General features: G+C 38.1%; 1 protein-coding gene across 2 annotated transcripts in view; it reads right to left on the bottom strand.

The window, feature by feature from the left end:
• Window positions 1–24,215, bottom strand: part of cacnb1 (calcium channel, voltage-dependent, beta 1 subunit) — a 68,562-nt gene extending 44,347 nt beyond the window's left edge. The window contains exons 1-2 of one of the 2 annotated variants that reach the window (XM_066698943.1): window positions 23,964–24,215; window positions 18,476–18,562 (exon numbers count right to left, since the gene is read on the bottom strand). In XM_066698943.1, the coding sequence (XP_066555040.1) occupies window positions 18,476–18,562; window positions 23,964–24,050 (174 nt within the window). In that variant the 5' untranslated portion in view covers window positions 24,051–24,215. Of the gene's footprint in view, window positions 1–9,901; window positions 10,045–18,475; window positions 18,563–23,963 lie in introns of those variants that run through there. The other variant, XM_066698944.1, reaches the window with a different exon arrangement.
• Window positions 24,216–25,673: the final 1,458 nt, after the last annotated feature.

Raw genomic sequence — 25,673 nt, 5'->3', positions numbered from 1 at the left:
AGGGAAAAACGCAAGAGATATCATCAGAAAGTGTTTTTCATGAATATACATTAGGTGTGAGATGGCATACGTAAGCCATGACCTAATATTATACACTCACCTAAAGGATTATTAGGAACACCATACTAATACTGTGTTTGACCCCCTTTCCCCTTCAGAACTGCCTTAATTCTACGTGGCATTGATTCAACAAGGTGCTGAAAGCATTCTTTAGAAATGTTGGCCCATATTGATAGGATAGCATCTTGCAGTTGATGGAGATTTGTGGGATGCACATCCAGGGCACGAAGCTCCCGTTCCACCACATCCCAAAGATGCTCTATTGGGTTGAGATCTGGTGACTGTGGGGGCCAGTTTAGTACAGTGAACTCATTGTCATGTTCAAGAAACCAATTTGAAATGATTCGATCTTTGTGACATGGTGCATTATCCTGCTGGAAGTAGCCATCAGAGGATGGGTACATGGTGGTCATAAAGGGATGGACATGGTCAGAAACAATGCTCAGGTAGGCCGTGGCATTTAAACGATGCCCAATTGGCACTAAGGGGCCTAAAGTGTGCCAAGAAAACATCCCCCACACCATTACACCACCACCACCAGCCTGCACAGTGGTAACAAGGCATGATGGATCCATGTTCTCATTCTGTTTACGCCAAATTCTGACTCTACCATCTGAATGTCTCAACAGAAATTGAGACTCATCAGACCAGGCAACATTTTTCCAGTCTTCAACTGTCCAATTTTGGTGAGCTTGTGCAAATTGTAGCCTCTTTTTCCTATTTGTAGTGGAGATGAGTGGTACCCGGTGGGGTCTTCTGCTGTTGTGGCCCATCCGCCTCAAGGTTGTACGTGTTGTGGCTTCACAAATGCTTTGCTGCATACCTCGGTTGTAACGAGTGGTTATTTCAGTCAAAGTTGCTCTTCTATCAGCTTGAATCAGTCGGCCCATTCTCCTCTGACCTCTAGCGTCAACAAGGCATTTTCGCCCACAGGACTGCCGCATACTGGATGTTTTTCCCTTTTCACACCATTCTTTGTAAACCCTAGAAATGGTTGTGCGTGAAAATCCCAGTAACTGAGCAGATTGTGAAATACTCAGACCGGCCCGTCTGGCACCAACAACCATGCCACGCTCAAAATGGCTTAAATCACCTTTCTTTCCCATTCAGACATTCAGTTTGGAGTTCAGGAGATTGTCTTGACCAGGACCACACCCCTAAATGCATTGAAGCAACTGCCATGTGATTGGTTGGTTAGATAATTGCATTAATGAGAAATTGAACAGGTGTTCCTAATAATCTTTTAGGTGAGTGTAAATTGTATTCATTATTAATTGGCAGATTGTATAATCATATAAATAAGGGTACATTTCATGGGCTTTTTTGTACAATGGATATTATTATGAGTCATCAGATCGCTAGAAATATTGTCATGGGATGATTTAAATTAGATAGAAACAGTCTATCACAATCTATATTGTTCATTCCAACCAAACTGTAAGAAGGCCAAGTTTCACAATTGTGGTTAAAATAAAACACACATTTAGTGCCATTGTAGGATTATGTTTAATCACTGTTTCTTTGCACCACAAATATATTAACCAGGATTAATACATCATGGATTAGGAAACTAATCTTAAATTTATTCTTAACAGTCAATTACTTTACCTACAAACCATATTTAAACCTAATTAAAAATAATACAACAATGTTACATAAATTAAATGACCGCTTATGTCTTTCTTTTAAATTAAATGATTATTGTTATAGAATATAGCTGCAGCTAAAGTTTACTCTAAATTAAGATTGGCTCAGATTAGCGTTCATGCTTCCCACATAAAACAGATATTTGATATTTTCTTTTCTAAGGATGAAAAAAAACTTCAGGTTATGTTTGTTATTCCTTCGCAAGTAAAACTCTTGTAAAATGCTTCTGAGGATATTGTCAGAAAAAAAAAATACTGGAAAAGTTCAATAAAGGTTGGATGGCTTCAAAAAGAAAAATAGATCTGCAGACTTTCCAGTGTATGAAACATATTTTTGGACCTGATAGACCAAACTTTTAGTAACATCTGACAAGATCAAAAGACTTTGTTTAAAAAAAAAATAATAAGAGCCCTCTAGGAATTGAAGAAAAAGATCTTAAGCAAGTGACATGTCTCCATTGGTGTAAAAGTAAATAAAAATGGATTTCTTGTAACTCAATTCAATTCACACATGTTGCCATGATGTGTATGTTTACACTACTTTCAAAGGAAGGTTTTTAAATTAATAGGTTTAAGGTTTAAGCCTAGGTTAAAAGTACTGGTGCAATGTGATATTGTACACATTCAATATAAAACCTGGTTTGAAGTGCATCCTCAGCAAAATATAAACCTTAATTTAATCTGGATTGAAGACTACAATTAAGTATTTGGCTCCTCCGACAGCTGGGGTGAAGACCAGTGGTCTATATATTTAACTTTTTCATCATCTAAAAGCTATACAGTGAACCTCTCAGAATTTTAGGTCAAGACTGAGGGTAAGCACTTTTACTATAAAAAGCATCGTGAAATTAAGCATCATGCTGTACATTTTCACACCTAAACTGTAATTTAGTATTTTTTATTTTTATAGTCAAAGAATAATATAGTGAAGGTACTAAGATTTTGTATTTAAATAGTATCCTTAAATAGAAGAAAATATTGTCTGACATTAGAATAACATTTTGTAATGATCTTGCCAAGATGTGTTATATTATGTTAAAGGACTGAGTAAGTGAATCAAGATTTTTTCTCCTTCTAGCGGAAATCAAGTTGAGAGGTGAATGCAATTAAGGTTCTTAAAGTGAGATTATTTTGCCTGAATGAAGTGAAAAGGAACAGTTTAAGGTGCCAACTAATTCTGTTAATTGTTTTTTTTCCTTATTTAAAAAAAAAAATCTAAACAATTAAGAAAATAATATTTTCTTAAATAATACTGGAATTAACCAACTTTATGTAAATGTTGTCTTTATTTACACACCGATCTTTTAAAAGTTAATTAGTGACTTCTCTGTGCTTGAAGAAAAAGATCAGCCACTTCTCGCAACAATTCAAACACAACATGCTGATAAATAACAGGGAGAGCTACGGTCGAAGTGATGTGCGGAGCTCATGTAAACCGCACAGGTCTTGGGCCCATAATGTTTGAGCTTCTCATTCCTTGTTTCTTTAAAGAGTCTGTGAAACCATACTATCGTTAAGCTACTTGATTATCAAAGCATACATTGAAGTTAAAATGTCTTATTCAACTGAAAAAAAGATCAGGAAGTCCAAAAATTCCAAACAATTGTGTCAGCTTTGGGGGAGCTGCCATGCAGTGTTTTTAACTTGTGAAGTGAAGTGATGATGCATGTGCACGTTTGGCCCAAAAGCTTGGAAAAATCAGGATTGTGGCCAAACAAAAAGTGCCCCGTAGATGGATAGGATAATGACGTAAAAATTACAAGAACTTGGGAAAAACACGCCAATATCCACATGTAAAACCGCATTTCATATGTAAACCCTATTGAGATAATTGTATCCTTAAATGATCGCAGTTTAAAAGTGCAAGATAATGTTTTTTTGTGGGTTTTAAGTAAAGTAAGTGGTATATTTCAGGTTAATGGCAATGCGGAAAGCTGTTTTATCTTTCTTCTTTTGTTTCCTAATATCATAATGCTCTCTATATTGTTGTGGGTCTGTTGTGCACTGTTCTGTACTCTACATCTTGTTGTAATCCTAACCTAAACATGTATTCACAGTTTGCTAGCTAGAAAAACCACTCAGGTAAGATCAGTAAAACAAAGTATTTAAGAACTAGACATGAGGGAAAAGTCACAGCTGTACACTGATTAATTTGACAGCCATGGATTTGTCTCCAGTACTGTTCTTGTGAATGTAAACCACCCTTTTTGGAAAAACAGCACTAATTTATATGTTAATTTACTCCTTTGCCCCTAATGTGCATGGCTTTGGAGTAACAGCAGTTCATCCCAAGTGCAATAAACTAAAACCATGTAAACCCAGAGGGTCTTTAATCGTGCATATTGTCTCCATTAAGGTCGAAACACACATTCAAACTCCACCTTTGTTAAAATAGCCCAAACAGTTAAGGTAGAGTATCAGTAAAGTGCGCAGGTTCCACTATTTATTCTAACAGCAAAAATATTAATAATCTGATCTTCCATGTGTATGTTGGCTTTTGCCAGATTACATTTTACTGCACTTTCAGAAAACGGGGACTGATAAAGATTAAATGTGTAACAGAGGCATTTAGAGAATTTGCACAAAAGCACTTTTAGCAAGGAAAACAATTGTAAGTGTCTGTTTGTCTGCCTTCTTTCATTTATCCTGCTGTAGCCCAGAGGAATGCTTCCACATGGCAATTGCCACTGAACTGACTTTACACCTGCTTGGTTCTGACATGAAAAACACGATAGTAAAATAAGGCTTCTAATCAGCACCCTAAGGGCTGAATTATATTAACAATCGTTGTTGATTCTACAATAACAGCAGTTCATGTTAACAGCTGAAGAAATATTATACAATAAGGGTACAAAGAACTGCATTATATACGTATGGTTCAGAGGTCAATATTTCCCACTTCAGATGCAATGCTTCACAACATGCTTCTGAAAATCTGTTCACTTCAACAGTACTCTTCTCTATTGTACTACAGTATATATAAAAACACATATTGAAGAAATTTACTTTGTAAAAAGCCAGAACAATCTAAGCGCACTTTCGTAAATAAAAGGCATACAATTTGTGCCTAGTTATAAGGCACCCGGAAGATTCAGTCTGCTGCTGAAAACATTTAGTAATTCAGCTTAACGTAACACTGCTGTATGTCTCCACTTCACTTCCTCTCTATAAGCTGTCAAATGTCTTTAACTTAGATGTTTTTTTTCACATATTCATATTTATAACTCAAATCATAGGATATACATCAATAAATAAAAGAACACATACAAGATCAACTAATTATTTAAGTCCCATGGTAGATCATATAGATATAAGGGTCTGGATATCTATTTAGTGTCCAAACAAAGGGTCAGTGCCATGTTGCATAAAACCCCTGAACTTAAATTAAAGGACTAATATAAATCTCACAAGATTTTTTAAAATAACTATACCTACCACATCACGATCCCTGCCAATTTTAATATCACTGTTTTTTAATAAAAAATGCATTCTGTAGTTTAGTTTATAATGATGAATAATTCAGAAAAAGACAGCTACTGAAATCTTCCTGTTGATCTGGTGTTGCAACAGAATAATTTATTTTAAAACTCAGATATTGAAACCAGCAAGGATCCTGAAAAGCATGTATTTTAAATAAGCTTGTGGGAGGTTGTATTAGCCCTTTAAGTATTTCATAAAGTGCCTTTTTGCTTTTAGCCCATTTCCATCATTGTGTTGAGGTAGATTCTACAACACCCCGAGACTCAATGAACACTTCAGGGGGAAAAAGGAGAATCTGGACTTTCAGTTGTTTCATGCAACTGGACACAGATAAGACAAATGGTAGAATCATACACACTTAGCTGTAGTTTAAACATTGTTCTACAGAGGAAAATGTGCTGGTCTACACTGAGCTCATTCATTATGAACTTCTCGTTTGTCAGAGATCCTACAGTGCATCTTGTTCAGCACTTCATCATGTGCCAGGAATGAGTCTGACACTGATGGCACTCTGCAAGGCTCTAGGCCGGAGGGGATGGGATAGGGGTGTTAGTTCATTTTCAGTATTCAGTACTTTGCAAATTCCCTGGCATAAGCCCTCCTAGGCATATAACATAGGTTCTCTAATTAACACAAGACATTCACCCTGCGAGATGAGGTCTTCCAAGTTCCTTTTACGGGAATGAACACCAAATTGTGTTTCACTGTACACCGAGATCAGATTAGAATTCATATTGTAGCTAGGGGTATAACTCTTTTATGGATAGAGATCTCATAAAAAAGAAAGAATATAATCTCAACCATGTTGGCGGGTACATTTCAAACCAGTACAAAGAGCCTCTGTCTTTGATTTGGAGTTTCTGCAGTCCGTTGCGATATGCCAAGACATTAAAGAGGACATGATCTCCACATCAAAAAGGCAGGTCGATCGAAGTGTACTAAAGTCAGCAACAGAGCTAAAGTTAGATGTTACTTGTCAGAAAAATACTATAATTTAATTGGACTTCTTTATGACATTATTCCCTAGTGAAAGGTTGTGCAAGATAATACGTCTCACCTGCTCAAAAAATGTCATTGAACAATATTTTTTCAGTTCTGTTTGACTTTGCCTTTGGGGTTCTGCAGAAAACAGAGGCTCAAAAGTTTAAGTCAGAGTTAAACCAGAAACTGGAAAATATAACTACGGGTTTAAAATGCGAATGGTACACAATGGCTGTTACTTTTGTTAAATGCTTGTTAAGGTTTATTAAACTACTAAAGGGGATGTTTTATCTTTTCTACAGTATTAATAAGTTGAAGCACCTGATCCTGGCCAGAATGTAGGTTTACAGTCTGTCAGACTTGAGAACTGTACTACAGCTTGAGGAGGTCATTACAGCTGTGCAACATTGGACAAAATGCATTAGCACATCTTTGAAGACCAGGGGAAAGAAAAGACATGTCTGACTCATCTTAACACTAAAAGTCAGTGACTGGTCGCTATGTCACAGCCATCAATTTAGCACTCAGAACAGCAGGACAAGCCCATTAATGCTAGTAATAAACCTGCTGATTTCAATAGACATCCACATTGCAGAAATTGATTTAAACAACCCGGTTTCAGATATTCATGTATGTACATGCGCAAACATTGCGTTTGGCTGTGACCGTGACAGTAAAGCGTTCTCACGACTGCACATAGCATCTGTGTGGGTTTACTATATTTTAACATGCATCTACATGTGCACACGCGTTTTTCTGCATGCATGTGACTGCAAGCGTTTGTGACGTGCTTATGCTAAAGCCGACGCTGAAGCCTCTCCTCAGCCAAGCTCGTTATTGCAACACGTTAGAGAGAGACGGAGAGCTGTCTGATAATAAAGTAAATACAATATGTAGTAAGTTCTCCCTCTGCTTTCACCAACCAGCAATAAAATGCCAAGGCATCAAACTTTAACATCTTCAATTAATTTTGAAAGCATTAATTTCAGTCAAACCTTCTGCCAAGACCTGACAGTATTTAACACCATCTAATACTATGTACTCAAAGGTTTGTTTGATTGCTTTTTGTCCCAGATTTTTGATATTTTACAAAGGCTGAGGATATATCTAAGACTAGGAAACACTGATGAAGCTTTAAGTAAGTGAACTTGGATCAATATACACCGATCAGCCATAACATTATGACCACCTGCCTAATATTGTGTAGGTCCCCCTTTTGCCGCCAAAACAGCCCTGACCCATCATGGCATGGACTCCACTAGACCTCTGAAGATGTGCTGTGGTATCTGGCACCAAGACGTTAGCAGCAGATCCTTTAAGTCCTGTAAGATGCGAGGTGGGGCCTCCATGGATCGGACTTGTTTGTCTAGCACATCCCACAGATGCTCTATTGGATTGAGATCTGGGGAATTTGGAGGACAAGTCAACACCTTGAACTCGTGATTCATCAGACCAGGACACCTTCTTCCATTCCATCTGCTTAGATTACTGTAGACCATTCGAATCTTCACTTCTATTTTACTTACAGTAAGGTGTAGATGTATTTTTACAGTGATATTGGTAATCTTTAAAACAGGGCTTTGGAGTGCAGAGCAGTGGAGCAGCAGGTTTTTGCCCGGAGCTGGAGCAATTTAGCAATTTAAAAAAACAACTACAAAATCATGCTGAAAGCCTCAAATGAAATGGAAATGTTGAGAAGCAACTTTTCCAGTTTTGAAGAATTTTACCTGTCTGCATTTTTATAAATGTTATTTAATTTGATCTGTTTTTATGTGCTACCGCATATATATAGGATTTTCTCATACTTCATGGTGTTGTGATGGATTTAGTGCAGGTGGAAAAAAGTCTGAATGAAGTTTCAAATCAGTGATATCTCTTTCTTTCAAATAATTATGATACAGTTCATTATTTAATTTAAACTGGAGCACAGAGCAAAGTAGTTAAAAAAAAATATGCTGTTCCAAATCATGGCTTTAATATTGTGTGTATCTTCAAAATTGTATATTAGTGTTTGTTTAACTATATGACACCTTGGGTAAAGGTACTACCTTCATGACTAATTTATTCCTTCCCATTAGCTTTAAGATTATTAAGACAGGATTTAAATAAAGATGAAATTGGAGTACAATTTGAAAAGGCATCTAAAATATATGAGGAATTATTTTCTATAACAATAAAAAAGACTAAGCTAAACTAGTAATACATTCCTTAGACTAAATGTAAAAGCCCTGCATATTATGATTGGTAAATCTCCACTTCTAGATTTTGTATGTAGATGAATACACAAAAATGCAGTAGTTCAACATGCAGAAGAACATACAGTGCAATAGAGAAGTCTCATGAAGCATTGTTTCATACAAAAGCTCACATACTGAGCTTTACTGTAAGGATGGTGATGCACGAAGAACAGAAATACTCCCTTGTCTTAGCAAAACGCCAGTGCCATGAGTCACTCATGCCGAACGTCATGGTGGTTCCAGTAATGTGGTGTAAAGGTGTAGTGTAATGTGTTCAGGGTGGCACATTGTTACAAGATGCCATCACACAACTTTTGAGAAAGCTCAGTAGCAGAATGAAGGGAAGTAGTGCTGGCTCACTACATATAGCTCTGCGCTAATATGAACTTGTCTCTGAATCATGCCATTTCACTGCACTGTGGTTAATAACAAGCTATGACTAGACTATACTCTTCATATACAGTACCTGAGTCATGGGACCTGTGAGAGCCCTCCAGCTTCAGCAATGCAAGGTAATGATGAAACATTCCTCTATGTATTCCCTATAAGTCAAAGGATTACACATACCAACATATATGCCTATTTATGCTTTCTAACTGTTGGGACTTATCTCCACAGGAAGGAAGTTTACAATTGTTCCTCTCTACCTTAATGTGTGAGATGTATTTGTCCTTTTTTTGAATAAACACCAGTGAAATCTCAAAATTACATGTTGCAGAGTAATAATGGTCCTTTGCTGCTAAAACAAATGCAAATAATCTTACTTCCACAAAGTCTCCTTTGCTACACTAGTTCAATCACTTCCATTAAAGACTAAAAAGAAACCACAAAATCATCAAAATGACTGAGATAAAATCACCAAATAAATCAAGCCCTTTCTCCGTCTTGCACTACAATTAATTTGTGTTGTTGGCCATCTTTAAAACTTTGCATAACCCAGAGGGAGTGCTTCAGTGATGAAGGTTGCACCCTACGTTTATTTGTGCGTTGTGAATCAAACCAAATCTGGTCACCAAGTGAATGAAGCAATACTGTAATTGAAAATGTATGCACAAAAGTTAAAGACCAGGTTTCGTTACTGGCGCTGCTTACCAGCTACTTTGAAATCTCAAACAAAATGACATCAAAAAGTCACTTAGGAGAAAACTATGGCAGTGGCCACTAGAGCCTAGTCCTGTAATGGCTGGCCAGTGCAGGTCTTGTAAACAGAGAGGAAAAGAGAGGGGGACAGGAAGGTCTAATTAAAACCAACACTTGCTGCAGCTGTGGCAGATCCGAAAATGGAATCAGAGATAGAAAGACTGATAGCACAGAGAGAGAGAGAAGGAAATGAACTGCACAACACAATCAGCCCTCTTCAGGTCGGTTTCCACTGACCAATTCACAGTGTCAAACACACCCACACCCCACACAAACACATGCTCACACGGCCAGCCTGACCCCACCGAACACCTACAAGCCAATTCCAGCAAACGAAAGAGCGCTTCCGCCGCTTACCACAACAGGCCTGTGTATTTTCTCTAGAGTCTCCATTCCTTGTTTGCCACGCTCACTGACGGCAAACTGGGAGGCAGATGGGTCCAGCGAGTGTGTGAGAGTGAGTGTGTGAGTGTGCAAGAGGGTGAGAGTTGAGCAGTGGGAGAAGGATCCCCCCCCCCCTTTTCCTAACCCCTCCAGTATCTAAGCACAGCACAGGAAAAGAGAGCGGGAGAGGAGGGAGAGAGAGATAGAGAGACGGATAGAGAGAGAGAGAGAGAGGGAGAGGGGGTCAGGTTGCAGGACTCTTGCTACATTTGCAAACTGGTAATTATATTTAGCCCTGGCAGGGCAGAAACAGGGGCTGAATAAAAACGTCCCCAGAAGGAGGCTCGGTATGCAATCGTTCAGCCATTCAATCCCCCCTTTGACGTAGAAACCAGGACAGAGATGGGAAGGGGGATACCCCCTCCCTCTGCTCCATTTGGTAGTATATTAGAGTGAAGACAATGTTAAAGCCTACTGAAAACCACAGGAAGGACAATAGCAAGAATACAAGGGCATGCTAACACCAAACAGAGCAAGGTGGATTAGCATTGTAAAACAGCAAGGGCTCCAACAGTGAAAGCATTTTAGATGAGTGGAAGGGAACAAAATAATTACACAACACTGTAAGCTCTAGTAAAGCATAGGTAAAACACCGCAAAGAATAAAGCACACTGAAAATATCCTGATGTGTATTGAAAAAAATAATGTGAAGAAGGTGAAAGAGCAGACATGAAATCATAAAAGGATGTGGATTATTAGGTATAAAGAGCAGGAGAAGAATAGAGGGAAGCTATAGCAGCACTACAAATCAACACCAGGCAGGAACTGAATTTTACATGCACGGAACTTGCATTAGGAGCTCCACATTCTCTTGCATATTAACCATAACAAACTTGTCAGGGTTTATCTTTTAACACCTTTAATCTTCAGGAATACCTATTGCAATCTCTCCGTTTCAATGGGAAAATTCAGTCTTGTGGCGTGTTCCTTATATAAACATCTATATTTCGTCACATTTATGTAACAATATACTGGAGTCACATTTCCTGCAGACTACACGTGCAAGCTTGACAAAGAATGTCTTCAGATTCATATTTATTGTAACCCAGAAGAAACTGAGCATTTCAATATGGATACCATAGCAACGCAAGCAGGGGTAGCGTGGAAACAATGTCAACATACTACCACAGATTGATTTGCAGTGTTCTCCAGAGGCTGCTATACAATGTCTGCAGCCTATATGATAAACATTGTTGCCTACATGGAAGTTAGACCATCATTGACATATCTATAATTCTACACTCATATCTGAACGAGGGACCATTCGTTTTGAATGGCTTTAGGTAAAAACATACCATAGTATGTTGCAGTTTCTAAGAAAATATTAGAAGGAGAGGCAATACAATTCAAGATATGGCATCTTTGACACCCTGATACTCTATTACTGCACCCCATAATTGTGTACATATTTATGTATTAAGACGGAGTAGCTGTATAGATAACAGAAAATATTAGTATTAGTATTAATCCATCGCAATGTGTTTGCATACTCATAGTTATAGTGGAGACTCCTGCATTCATCACAGGAATACAAACTAATTCCAGGCAAACCAAACAGGTGCATCTCAACCCAAAACAGACATGAAATCATTTTATCTGGATGAATCAAGGATACTTTACAAGAACATTTCAGCTTTAGGCAATGAAGCAGTGCCCTTTTGGGGCAGAAGAGGAGAGCGTGTTTGAAAGTTTAATTTATATCCTTTAAATTGGACAGAACATTAAATGGGATAAGTGCTTTGGACCACAGCCCACTGTGAACTGTACTAATCTATCGCAGCATTGCAGACCTGTCTACAGCACCCTGGGGAGCCCGCCTGACAGACTGAATGCCGGAGCCAAAGACAGAGTCAGACAGACAGTGGGGAAAGACACAAATCACAGTCCCTCAGGACAGCAATGTGAGCCGCTCCAGGACTCACTGACAGCTTCACTAGTTAAAGCACAGCCGGAAAGACCAGATTCATGTAAATACTGCCGATGTTCTGTACTTTTCAATTCACACTAAAGGATGCAAGGGATGAATACTCAACCAAATATCTGGACGGAGGAGAGGGTCAGTGGAAGAAGATGGCTAACAGTGACATGGTTTGTCAATGGATCACATGCCAAAAGGTAGATAAAACATTCCATTATATTTCTCAGGATGAGTCAACCACATAAACCATCCCAAGAGGTGCTCAAAACACAGAGTTCAAGAATGCACCCACCTTCTGACTACAATAAGCAGAGATTTCCATTACAGGAAGATTGAGCATTGCTTCATTCTTGATATCTGTGTGTTCACAAATTAGCAGAGCTTATTTCAAATCCTACCCTGTTGTTATGATATATAATGTTGTTTAAACAGAGGATAAACAACCATGCTCATAATCCTGAGAATACCTCACTTCTCTGTAACACCAAAATAAGGTCTTACCCCTTTGCTTCTTAATGTTTCCAATTTTGGTTCCATCTCACCTCTTTGTTACTTTGTTTTTGTGACTCTTGGATCGGTATGATCAGTGTACTTTGTACCGGCCTTAAGCAGCTGCTTATTTAAAGAGACTTTTAAAAACCTGCAGGACTGTGGAAGTTTAGCACTGGTGTCAAGCAGTGAACTCATAAGTTTCATTCAGAAGCTGCCACTAGAGGGAGACTGCTTCCATCGTGCCAAGAGCCCCACTTCAGTTTGTAAACACTTCTATAATGGCATTCAACAACATTTTTTATTTTTTAAATGTGATTAAATGGAAAGCATGGAACAATAATTGCGGAGTATTCCCTTCATAAAGACATTGGTAAAAGCAGCACCTTTTTTCAGGGCAACTATTTAAATAATGCATAGGTCATATACATCAAATAGAGACTGAATCAGAAATAGAGGTTAAGAGCAGGAAAATTAGTAATACCATTACTAATAATTACCAGAAATAAAGTGCAGCATCACAATTCAGTGCTGTGGCTTCTGAATTTAAAGTCATCAACATGTCAATGCACTGCCCTGTAACCACCCTTCGAGAGAGCTAGACGTTCAGATCAGTACAGACCACAAGCATTTATTAAACTCTTCCTATGCTGCCCACATGTGTCACACACACACATATTACTACTAAGCCACATTCTGTTTTCTGTACAACTGTAAATATTTAAAGAAGAAAAGACATCTACATCTGAGTTTTTATTTTGAAGCAGTTGATGGCCAAGGTTTTCATGTTCATTCCATGAGATGTAATTTTAAATTACTACTACTAGCTAGTAGCTACCTAACTTACTCTGTATTTTGTCAATGTAAAATGCAACCTAAAGCACAAGCTTTCATCCTAAACCCCTAAACCAGAGCTCCATCCATACATTGCTATGAAGAATGTCTTCATTCCTAGCTGTCTTTAAAGGAGCAGGGATCTCAACACAGCTTTGTAGTCAAACCACTGTTCTCAAACAGAGTAATTTCCTTACCCTGTTTATTGAAGACACATCTAAAGAAACAGGCATGTCTACATCCCTAGAAACATTCAAATGTGAACAGTAGGGGTCTGTGAGAAATATGTCCCAAAGAAGCTTTAATGATTTTCCTATCAATGTTGTTGTACAAATAATAATAATAATTATTATTATTAATAAAAATAATAAAATCCTTGCTATCTCAGCTATTCCCCTGGTTTCCAAGGTGCTGCTAAGCACCCTGCCCCCCCGCAGCTCTGAGCCGAGGTGAAATTCATATGCAGTCTCCATGGCAACCAGGCCAGTGTACCAGTTCTGCTGTCAGCTGAGGAAGCATCTCTCTGTCTGTCTCTCTCCCTCTTTCTCTGTCTGTCTCTCTCTCCCTCTTTCTCTGTCTGTCTCTCTCTGTCTGTCTGTCTCTCTCTCCCTCTCTCTCTGTCTGTCTCTCTCTCCCTCTCTCTCTGTCTGTCTCTCTCCCTCTTTCTCTGTCTGTCTCTCTCTCCCTCTCTTTCTCTGTCTGTCTCTCTCTGTCTGTCTGTCTCTCTCTCCCTCTCTCTCTGTCTGTCTGTCTCTCTCTCTCTCTCCCTCTCCCTCCCTCTCCCTCCCTCTATCTGTCTGTCTGTTGGTCAGACTCAGCCTTCCTATAATCATGTGTAATGTTCCCACTGCCGGTCTATCTATCAGTAGTAAAGCTCCTCTTCTGAAAAATCACATTCCCTGCCTGGGAATCTGAAACCTGAAACATCTCGCCGTGACTACTGATGTGGATATTTACTCAAATAATTAATAAAGAAATGCAAAAAAATACCCCCCTTTAGACTGACAAGATTAATAAGAAACGTGACATTTGAAAATACATTAATAGTCAATAGATTAAAATTCAGTACCCTTAAATTCCTTGTTAGCTGTGTTTTGAGAGCATGTTACGTGATTGTTTAAATAAATTGACAAAACAAAAAATTGGACAATATGATTTTCAGAGAGAAATAAACAAAGTAACCCATCTTTAGCAAAACAACTTTTCCAAAAAACAATTATACTTTAATTTAAAAGTAACTTTTGTGAAACCACATTTTAACAACAGAGCTCTAAGTGCCTCCTAATGTGTGAGCAATCACAAGTGCTCAATCCCATTTGCAAGGCTATCACCAAGGAGCCAGAGCATGAAAACCAACATCCGAAGGAGCTGCCGATTAATTACACAATTAAGCTATTAAGATCAAACTAACCACATGAGAAAGGAACAGTAGGTAATGAGTTTATCTGCAACAAAGTCTACTGATAATTAAAAACTGCCATTAGCAGTCATGTGTTGTGTTCTCCAAAGAGTGGTGTGACAGTCAAAGCTGCTCCCCTGTTAGAGGCTGATCAGAGTTAAGGATTTAATGAGGAGACAGAAATACACAGGGAGCTGGGTGACCTTTACACCCAGCAGGAGGGTGGAGCTCCCAGAGCCTCCTAGACTCATGACCAAGGGGAGCAATTTCAGCATGACACACACACCAAACAGAGCCTTTAAATGTCATGCAGCAGGGGGAACTGTTTATGCATTACCTAACCCCCAAGTTCCCAGTGTTACCCATGAGGGAAGCTTTTCAGCGCAACACACACCTGGCTTCAAAATGTCACCTGGAAAAACAATTCAAGGCAACACATCCCTGTTTACATTTGACACACAGAACCGGAAGTCTTCGGGTGGTCTCCTCTTAAGTTCAATCTATTACTATATTTTTATGAACCCAGTTGGTCACTGGAAGTCCCACCATAAAAAAGAAACTGGTGCATGTTGTCTTATGGCAAGCAGAACCATTGGGGGATTGAGAAGGCAAACCAATGCAGTTCAGTTCAGTTCAGTCACTGGAGAATTATTTCACAGCAGCAGTCCTCCTTCCTAATGTCATTCCATTGGGAATTAGTGCAGAGCAATAAGGTTTAGAAATTGATACTTGATGCCAATCTGGTGCCTGATGCTGACCGATTAAGATCAGTGAAAAGCACATGAACAAGTACAGACTCAGACTAAGAGCAGTGTTTTTGGTTTCATTGCTGGCATCTGCAGTTGAGTGTCTTGAATCTCCAATACACATGGTGTCCCCAGTGGCATCATGCAGCTCATCACCAAAAGGCAATGTCCTATTATATTACAACTGAGGCTGCATGACAGCTGAAAGGAGTGGAACAGGAGACTTTTCACAGATTTAACAAAAACCTCCATCCAGGAATGCAGATATCTATGCGAGACCCTTCCTTTGTGTGAGATAGTAAGTATATGGATCTGAGAAAAAACAACAAGGAGGTAGAAGTCAACAAATACTGAAAGTTAGCTGGCGAGTATAGCTGTGGAGTAACTGAATTAAAAAAAATGAAACAGGAAGGAAAGAAGGATGAGGGAGAGGAGGGGATAATACTGCAGAGAAAGAATGGGAGAAGGTGGAGAAGAGCTGTTGTGGAGGGAAGTAGGTGTATAAATAATTAAGGCAGATCAAACAAGAGTTCGCAAACACAGGAGAGTGATTTTTCCAATTTCCTGTGAGCCCCCATTGTGACACAGCACCTCTCAAAGACCCCCTCATACCAGCCCTGGGCTACCAGAGGAGCTCCCTGGTGATGGAGAAGCCAGCCTCAGTCAAGACTCATTAGTAGGTAAGAGCACCGAAAAACGAGACGCAATGTTCCTGTCTCAAGTGGCACTGAGTTCCTGAAATTGTGGACTGAATGACTTAGTAAGAGTTGTGATATAGGTAGATATCACAGACTAAGTGGTGCTAGCAGTATATACACTGCTTAAAGACAAGTATTTTATAGAAGCTTCTTAGTGACTCCAAGAATAAAAAATAATTATTTTGTTATGAGAACTTTGTCCCTACATCAACATTATAGCTGTATGAACCATCATTTTTCTCCCTAGTGGATTTGTACTGTGCTGTGTATTATTCTAACCATTATAACTATTACACCTGAACTAAAAAACCCTTCCTTTTGTCTTGGATACCTCTTCAGAGATAATTCACGTAATGTTTTTGCATATAAAGTCTGTCATTCAAACAGCATTGACTTCATCTGATATCAGCGTGACAAATAGACTAATAATAATAAACTACACAGTTCTATTCAGTATGTGGCTTTTGTGGATGATCAGACTTTCATTTCAGTTCATGGCCATTTACTTTTCATTATAAAAATGCAATTGTGCACAGCCTATTGTCATAATGGATCAATACAACAATCATCAAAGTTGTTGGAACCATAGCACCTAACAAGAAGACCTATAATACATGTTTGCTTGTATACCAGTAACTATCGTAAGTAACGTTTAATACACATTTACTTGCAATAAGTTGCACTCACTTTACTTAAAGTTGTACCATTTTTGGGTAATATATTTGTCGGTTTTCAATTTAATTTTTGCATACTCGACACAGAGTCTGTTTTCCACGGATACACTCTTCCTACTATTGCTCCTGCTCGCACCCTGTAAAAATTATATTTTTTAATAACCATTAAACATCACCAACACATATCCCCATACACCCATGAAGTGAAATCGTGTGGTATACCAAAGGGAAGCCTTAGGTACAAACATTATTAGTTTCCAATTTTATCTTAGATTTTGACTGCCAGGATAAACAAAAACATACTCAATATGTTCAAAGTGATTGATAATTTACAAATTATTAAATACGACTATCTGCAAACTTGCATTTGTCAATTCAATTTATTATTGAATGGAATTCAGAAAATATTCACTCTCACTCACACAGCACTGGTGGACCATTTTTACATCATACCTGCACAGAATTTTGAATTATACTTTCACCAAGACATCTAACTTTAAGCAGTTCAAGGTACCGTTTTCTGTAATATTGTTTTTACCGTGTTGGGGGCGATTTGACATAAACGAAAAACATGATTTAGATTCTTAATGTTTAAAGATCATTGTAATAAACTGATTTCATATCAGCTATTTATCCTAGTTTGAAAAATAAGAATACTTCAATTAGTTTACCAAGCAAACCACAATCTGCAGCATTAAACATATTTTAAAATCCAGTGTAAAACCACTGGTCTTTATACTGTTAACCTCAAAATAAGTTTCAAGAAAAACAAAAATTGACTGCAACACACCTTTTGAAATTAAATTGTATATTAATTATCTGCTATTGACAGGAACAAAAACATTATAATGTATCTTAACAGAGATAAATGAAATTTATCAGTTCAGTCGGACAGTCAACACCTATGTGTGAACCCTTTTTTTTTTTAAATCATGTCCAACATCATATTCACTTCTGCCTTCCTGGGTGTTTATTCAAACCATATATACCACATGATTCAGACATATAACCCTATCCAGTTTTACCATACACATAAACATCCCTGTCTTTTCACACCATTTTCAAAACAATATTTAGAATCCCTTGTGTTAGAGACCTGGCTTCTGAAACTTGTCAGGATAGGTTTACAAATGGTTTTGCTCCATTGTTACAATAACAATAACTAGAGCAAAACTATTGGAGAGGGGGGAATTAAAGCACAGTGGCTACATCTTTGGTGCCTATTTCCTTCAAATCAACACAACAAAAATGACAAAACTAAATTATAATCTTAAGACCATGAACATTTTAAATACAATTCCAGTTAAATGATGTCCAGTTGATTCATAAGGAGAATGTTCACCATACCTTATGTCTTTAAACTAACTTGTACAAGATTTTGTGTCAGTTTGAACATTTTATTGACTGCCTTTAAGGCTATTAGCAGCTTGGCCTTCTGCCCAACATTTTGTTTACCAAGAGCACACGGCCATTTAAGGGGAGGATAAATCTCAAAAGCTGGGGTGCTATGGAGTGGCCATCAGTTTTTGAACTAGGTCCTTGACAATCATTATTTTTATTTCCTGGCATTTTTTTAAATTGCCTTTGACAAAGGAGAAATGCATTAGAGATACATTGCACTGATATTTGTGAACCAGGACTCCTGCCTTACTGCGAGAGCTATGAAGTTGTTGTGCAGGCACCAAGTGAGTGGCACAGGTGCTCACCAAGCCCCATCAAGAGTGCCTACCTGTCGTACAAAACTGTTGGAGGTTGTGTCGGAAGAAGTGCTGCCATCGGATCGTTTAAAACGGCTCTTCCGTTTGGCGTACTTCCCCTAGAAGGAAACAGAAAGACACAAACATCACAGGCTGAGGTGAAAGAAGAAAAACAGTTCAATAATTTGGTTCAAATCACAGAGCATGAAGAATGACACAGGGAACAGTCAGGCACAAGGGACCACCAGCCCTGCTGTTCCCACAGCCGTGTGTAGAGACCCCTAAACATGCCACAGCACAGGCAGCTGACAGAGTATCCAGTGGAGAAAAACTAAAAAAACTAAAACATCTCCACCAGACACTGTCCAAACAATGGGAAAACACTGGACTGCTCATGGACAGGATGCCTTTTTACTGATTATATGCCTTGGTCACTCCAGGAGGTGAGATAAACTGACGTCACTGTCATAGACAGTGACAACATATTAAATCAACAGGATATATTTAATGATCTTTAACTCTCACGGTAGATCACCAGTTCCATAAACTCCAGATTTAGAAATAGTGCTGTTCTCAGTTCTGACCTCACTGACTCCACATCTCCATTCACTTGGTCATTGGAAACATAATATACTTAAAACAGTAATGTTATACAGTCCTTGGATGGGTGCATAGCAGCTTTCAGTATTTAACTCTCTATTATTAAGATCTCTCATAATAACACATTACACACCGAAAGCAAAAATAAACGTATAACATTTGAAGAGCCCCTTTAGCACACTTAAAACAACCATTTGCCTCAGGATCAACTAATTTATTTGAAGACAACCCCCATTAACAACCTTCTTAACGGCCTGTCGTGGGACTTTTTTCTCTAATCCAATTGGCCAAGACCCGGCAAATCTCCTCTGCCGTTCAGTCAGAGCGCTACATTAAATTAGCCCCTGCTGCGGCCATGTTGTCATGGAAACACATTGCCCACTAATTGTATTTGGTAGCAATCAGAAGCCTGATGGATAAGATTGTTTTCAGACACAGACAATTTGCTACAGTATAGTGAGAATCAGCTCCACCTTAAAATACACACCTTCTTCATTCATGCAAACTTGCCCTCAAGCATTCCTTTGTTTGTTAAATCAATATAAAAAATAAACGCGTTCTTGAAACTAATTTAATTTGGCCTCACAAAAACCTGCATAAAGTCCCACATGCAGAACATAATGTAAACTTAAGTTTCCTAAGTGGTCTCTTTCCCTCTCAGACTGTTCCCAGCATTTCCATAGTTCAAACAACAAAAATGTCTTAATTGTTCTTCCTCAGCAGACTCACTGAGGTTCCCAAATGATCCATTAACTCTTTGAAGGGCTGCCACCCCGGGAAAAAAGTAGCCATTTATCAGAAAATGAAATCTGAAATGAAATTGCAGAAACTATTTTCTTTATTGCATTTTATTGTATTTCAAAATGTCATAAAATGGTTGTATCCTATTTTAACATCATCAAATACACTTTATGGTAGATGTTATAGGTGTAATTTGAGATCTTCACATTAAAAGTACTGTTTTACAAGAAACCAGCTGCCTAAATGTGACCAATTGTTTTGTCTGAAAGGGCTCATAGTAAGAAAGAATGATTAACAATAGTGCTAACATAAGTGTGTACAGTATGTAGAAGTTGCCACCCGTCTGTATACAGAATATCCTCTCCCATTTCAAAACTGTTGTCTGCCTAAGTGAGACATAATCTGCCTTAAACTGGTCTAGGGTGATGTGAAGCTTTGACATGTGAAGTAATTCATACACTGCATTCAGCATACCTTTTAAAAGTGAAGGGGTAAAGAGGAACTTTAGGGATCGCTTAGAAAACTATAATTACTGTGCAGCCTAAATACTGCATGTAATCCAAGGCAATATATTGCATTTTATATTTAAACCTCATTAGCTTAAACTCCTTCAGAATATCCAGTCTTGCTATATAGAAAGAGGATTTAATCAATCTTGGCTTTACTGTATGTTTAATAACTTTGGTCAGACAGCTGAAGTAACATGCACTGTAGATTTTACTAAAGAGACTAGAAAATGTATTTAGCAGGATTTAAAGGCTAACAATACTGACTTTTACATATTTCAATTTAAACTTTGTATTTCACATAGAACAGAACTATTCTAATTGAGGCAAACTGATTGAAAAAATTAATTTCTAGATCTCCATCCAACCTAAGCTCATCATTTTATTCTCTATGAAAAGCAAAACATAATGCCAGGATTTTATCAAAACTTTGATAAAGAGTGAATAGTGAATTAGAACTTAAGTCAATAAATAATTGACAAAATTAAACACAATGATAGGTGAGTGGCAAAGTGGTGTGGTGGTTAGCACTGCTGCTTCACAGCTCTGAGGGCTTGGGTTTGAGTCCTGGCTTGGGGGGGACTGTGTGTGTGGAGTTTGCATGTTCTCCATGTGGGTTTTCTCTGGGCACTCTGGTTTCCTCCCACTGTCCAAAGACATGTGAGTTAGTTTGAGTGGTCTCTCTAAATTGCTGTGTGATGCCTGTCCTGGGTGTATTCCTGCCTTGTGCCCTATGCCTGCTGGGATTGGCTCTAGCTTGCCCACAACCCTTGCCAGGGGGTACAAGTACATAACAAAGTTTACAAACAAGAGGAAGCCATTTGACCCATTGTGCTCGTTTGGTGTTCCTTAATAACTAAGTGATCCAAGGATCCTATCCAGTCTATTTTTGAATGTTCCCAAACTTTCAGCTTCAGCCACATCGCTGGGTAGTTTGATCCAGATTGTGACAACTCTCTGTGTGAACATATGATATGATAGGTATACAAATGAATGTGTATACAAATTATGTTTGCAGGTACACACAGTTCACAAGAGGCGTTTTCACAGAAAGCATAAATGATTCAGCAATACTTCACTGAGGTCCTGTGTGGCACATTCACTTTAAGTACAGCCAATTAAAAGGCCATCAAATTAGAAAAAACAAATTTTAAAACAATAATATGTCATATTTAATAAGACCATGCTCATTTTTAATGAGTGAGAACAGTTTCCACATTAAGTATGAACAAATATACAAATTAATGTTTAGGGACATCAAGAATTGCATGACACATTAAATGGTTGGTCTTACTAGCTTTCTTTTAATAATTGTATAATTATCAAATCTATATAAATATGTGATAGACCTAGATGAAGAAAATCAAAACTGGTAGTGTTCAGTACAACAAATTGCAATCATATTTCAGAAAACCAAAGGGAAATCCCCTGACTAAAGTAAGGTAAAAGAGTCTCGGGCAGCTGTGAGATATATTAAGTTTAACGCTTCCTTTTTTATATGATGAAGCATTTAAAGCAATTTATCAAACGGTCACTTGAGATTCTGTGACCTTGAGTTCATGAATGCTAAGCCAGTCACCAAGGAATTTCCCTAAACTAGAAGTTGAGATTACAAATCAAATGACTACAGGGGGTTTATCAATTAAAAGCAATGGTATGCATGTCATCAGAGGTGATAATAGTGTACAGAACATCAAGAATATGCCTCAGTCTATACCTCATCTCCTCATGTCCTACATTGTTTTCCTTTCTATGGAAGCTAAATCTGCTTCATTTCGGCTGATTAATCATTGACGTTTACATTCAATGTTTTATTACAATGCCCACAAGTTCTGCACCTGCAAAGCCAACCTAGAAAATTTCAGACACTAGGGGGTGGATTAATTCAAAACACACCTGCTAATAGTAAAGTACATATGTACTTGACAGTGATTTTATTTAGGAGTAAAAGAATGAAGCATCTGGCCAAAAATTAAGCCACCACCAGGTTTGTCATTTTATGGTAACAAGGTGGATCAAAGTTTCGTTATAATCTGCCCCGAGGTCTGACTCCTTGAAAAATATCCCAGGAAGGAATTAATTATATGGAGAAATACATAAACCTTCCCAAAACCACTGGCATAGTGTTATATGAAGAATTGTGTGGATACGTAGATCCCTTCTATAGATATTCAAAGACTGCATTGTTATATGTAGTTTTTGAAAAATATCTGGAGAAAAATCAAAACATAAATAATAATAAACAGAGAACAGACAGCGTAGATAGTAATATCACATACATACAGCACAATAGGAAACCACACACACGTATCAGAATTAAAGACAAACCAATACATTTGAACCATAAATAATTCAGCAAATTGTAATTAATTTAATATGCAGTCACCTTCCTTCAGTCTTCAGTGAAAGAATCAAGTGTTGTCAATGATACTGTCATGTGAACCATTTAAGCCCCCTCTCCAAATGTGTTGTAATAAGGCTAATTGTGTTTGAGATATAATCGTGTGTTGGTTTTAACATCATACGTTATAGTCCATATTTTGTAGCAAGCTAGAGACTTCAATAGATTCAATAATCCAGCCATTTGGGGCGGGTGATGACTAACCAAATATCTAGTTAGGATCTGTAAACACCACGGTGTGTCTAATTGTATTTAAAACAGACAACATACCGATTAAGTATATTGAACATCTAATCTTGAGTGTAACCATAACTATACAAACTAATCAAACACCTGCCCAACTCTACAGAGTTAGTACAGGTAGTGTTTTGAGAGACTTCTAAAACTATACTGTTGATGTCAGGGCAGGCAATCCCCTGTATATCCTAGACTGGATAACACGTACATCTTTATTTGATTTGATTATCCCTTCTTACGGTTGAGCAATCAAGGCACCAGCACCTGTCCTGAACACAAACTGTAAACCATCGTAATTACAATATTAACACTTTAAAGGTTTAAATGAAAATACACCAATGACATTACAATTTAATGTATAAATCGCGATAACTTTAGAGTAATACAAAGCTGTACAGAAATAATTGAAAAACATAGGTTTTGACCACTCCTATTAACAGTATACAGTTGTACCAGAGCAACAGCACAAATGGGTTTCTATTGATTTAAAATGTAGGTTTATAAAGAAGAAGAAAAATGGAACATTGCCCGCATTCTAAAGAAGAATGTATATATAATGTTGATTTACTCATTATAATTTATATATAGGCTACATGTTAACTTACACATCAGCACGCCACTTACAATAAGAACATAAAATTAGGTTTAAGCCGAGTGAGTAGACAGTAACTAATACAGTATATACATTAACCTTTTTAATCAGCTATACATCAATGTTATCAATAGCAATAATAATAATAGCGATTATGTGAACCAATACCTTATTTTACAAACACCATAGTCATAAATAGAGTAATACGATGAAAAGCATATGTGAATATATAAATGACTGTAATTTATTTTCAAAATACAAATTAACGTAATTGACAGTGCAGTTCATTCTGAGTTGGATACCTCACTTTGAGCAGTTGGACTCCACATTTGACTATTCGTTTATTGCCGATGTTTTATTTGGTTTGATACCTCGTCCCTTCCCCCCTCTACACCCTATTTATAAAACAAGCTTGTGTCTTATTAGGTTTTTTTTTTCCTTACCTGGGAACTAGGATTATCAAAAATGTCCATTTGGATCTCCTGGGTAGAAGTAGAAGGCGTCCTGGACATACTACTTTTCTGTACCATTGAATTACCGTTGTTTTTGTATTATTATTATTATTCACAATGCAATCATTGTCAGCGGGTAGAAATTGATAATTGCTCTTTTCCAATATGCTTTCCTCCCAGTATGAATAAACAGCTGCGCCTTGCTGCCTCTCTCTCTCTCTCTCTCTCTCTCTCTCTCTCTCTCTCTCTCTCCTCCTCCTCCTCGCCGCGGACAATAAGCTTGAGTTTCCAGCTGCAGGGAGAGCACCCCCACCCCCCAGCAAGGCCCGCCCTCGCCACCTATCAGCGCCTATGGCTGTTGGACAAGCCACACACTCCCGCCCTGCGATTGGCTGGAGTAGCCGTCACTTTCGGCCTAGTCACATCTGAGGGGCGTGGCTTGCGCGCACAGCCAGGGAGGCACACATTGAAAAGCAACTGTTACCAATTCGTCGTGTGTTTGAACATGTATCAGATAGGGATGTCATTGTGTCGTTTGTTTGTCTTTCAAACCCCAAGTGTGGCATAAACCTATACTCAACGTGGGTTCGCCTTTTGTTTGATCAAGTTAGAGCTCTTGTTTTGTTTGTCTTGTATAAAAGAAGCAAACACAACCGCTTCTGCTTTCCCGGAGATGCCATTTCCTGGGGGGTTGCATGCTTGTGGCCCGTTATTCGCTCACGGTGGGGAGAGTGGTGGTATACGCAGCAGCCGAGCTGGGACGATGAAGCGGAAAACACTGCAAAACACACCGTTTTTATTTAACAAAGAGGATGTGTTGATCTTGTGTAACTCTAATGATGTTTTGCATGAACATCCCTAACTGCACAGAGCACATCAACCGGCGTGTGTTAGACGTGTTATTGGTAAAATATTCGCAGTGAGTGGGCGAGTGGTTTGGCGATTGTGTTTTGGAAAGATCTCTACCTGTACCGAGAACATTTCTGATTGTATCACCATTACTACATTAATGTGCAGCCTGTTTATTCCAAAGCAGGCTCTTTAACGTTTTGAAACCCCAATTGGACAGTTCATCTTCACTGTGCCATCAAGTTGAGTGTAAAGGTGGTTTAGTGTTGGGAACTTGAGAAAAATAAACTCTTTTTCTAATTCATTACTCTAAGAACAGACCCAATAAAATAGCTGCTACACTACATGATGAAAAGAGTTTCTTTTCTTGTTGGTTTGATGACCTTACACAAGGAGTTTGGTTTTTTTAATACGTTACTCTGCCATAATCAAGATTTATTTTTGCTTTCCTTTTTGTATGTTTTAGTGCTTCCTTAAAGTGCCTAAAATGTTAATTCGCTGCGGTGAATGTCCAGACCCAAAATAAAAAAAACTCCTGGCAGGTTTTAATTCTTCCTTTTTTAATCTACCATCTGTAAATAAGTATGAGTTCCTTAGCAACTGAACAGCGAGCTCCAGTTTTGCTTTAATTGGTTTACAGCTATGCGTTTAGCTCGGGTTTTCAGATCCAGAAAGTCTCTGTTTTCATAACCAGGCAGTTAGTTCAATATATGTTATTTTGCCTCAGCCTAAATGTGGTCTCCCTAACATGTTTTTGCTTCAAAATTACAGCGTTTACAACAGTCCCATTGAATTCTGCACTGCAGGCCTGACAGCAGTGTTAGTGCCCTCTCTCCATGGCAACATCACCTG

This window comes from Amia ocellicauda, chromosome 3 (assembly GCF_036373705.1).
Source record: "Amia ocellicauda isolate fAmiCal2 chromosome 3, fAmiCal2.hap1, whole genome shotgun sequence".
Taxonomy (NCBI): Eukaryota; Metazoa; Chordata; class Actinopteri; order Amiiformes; family Amiidae; genus Amia; species Amia ocellicauda.
Note: the sequence above shows the minus strand (reverse complement) of the source record. Positions and strands in the feature narration are given on the sequence as shown.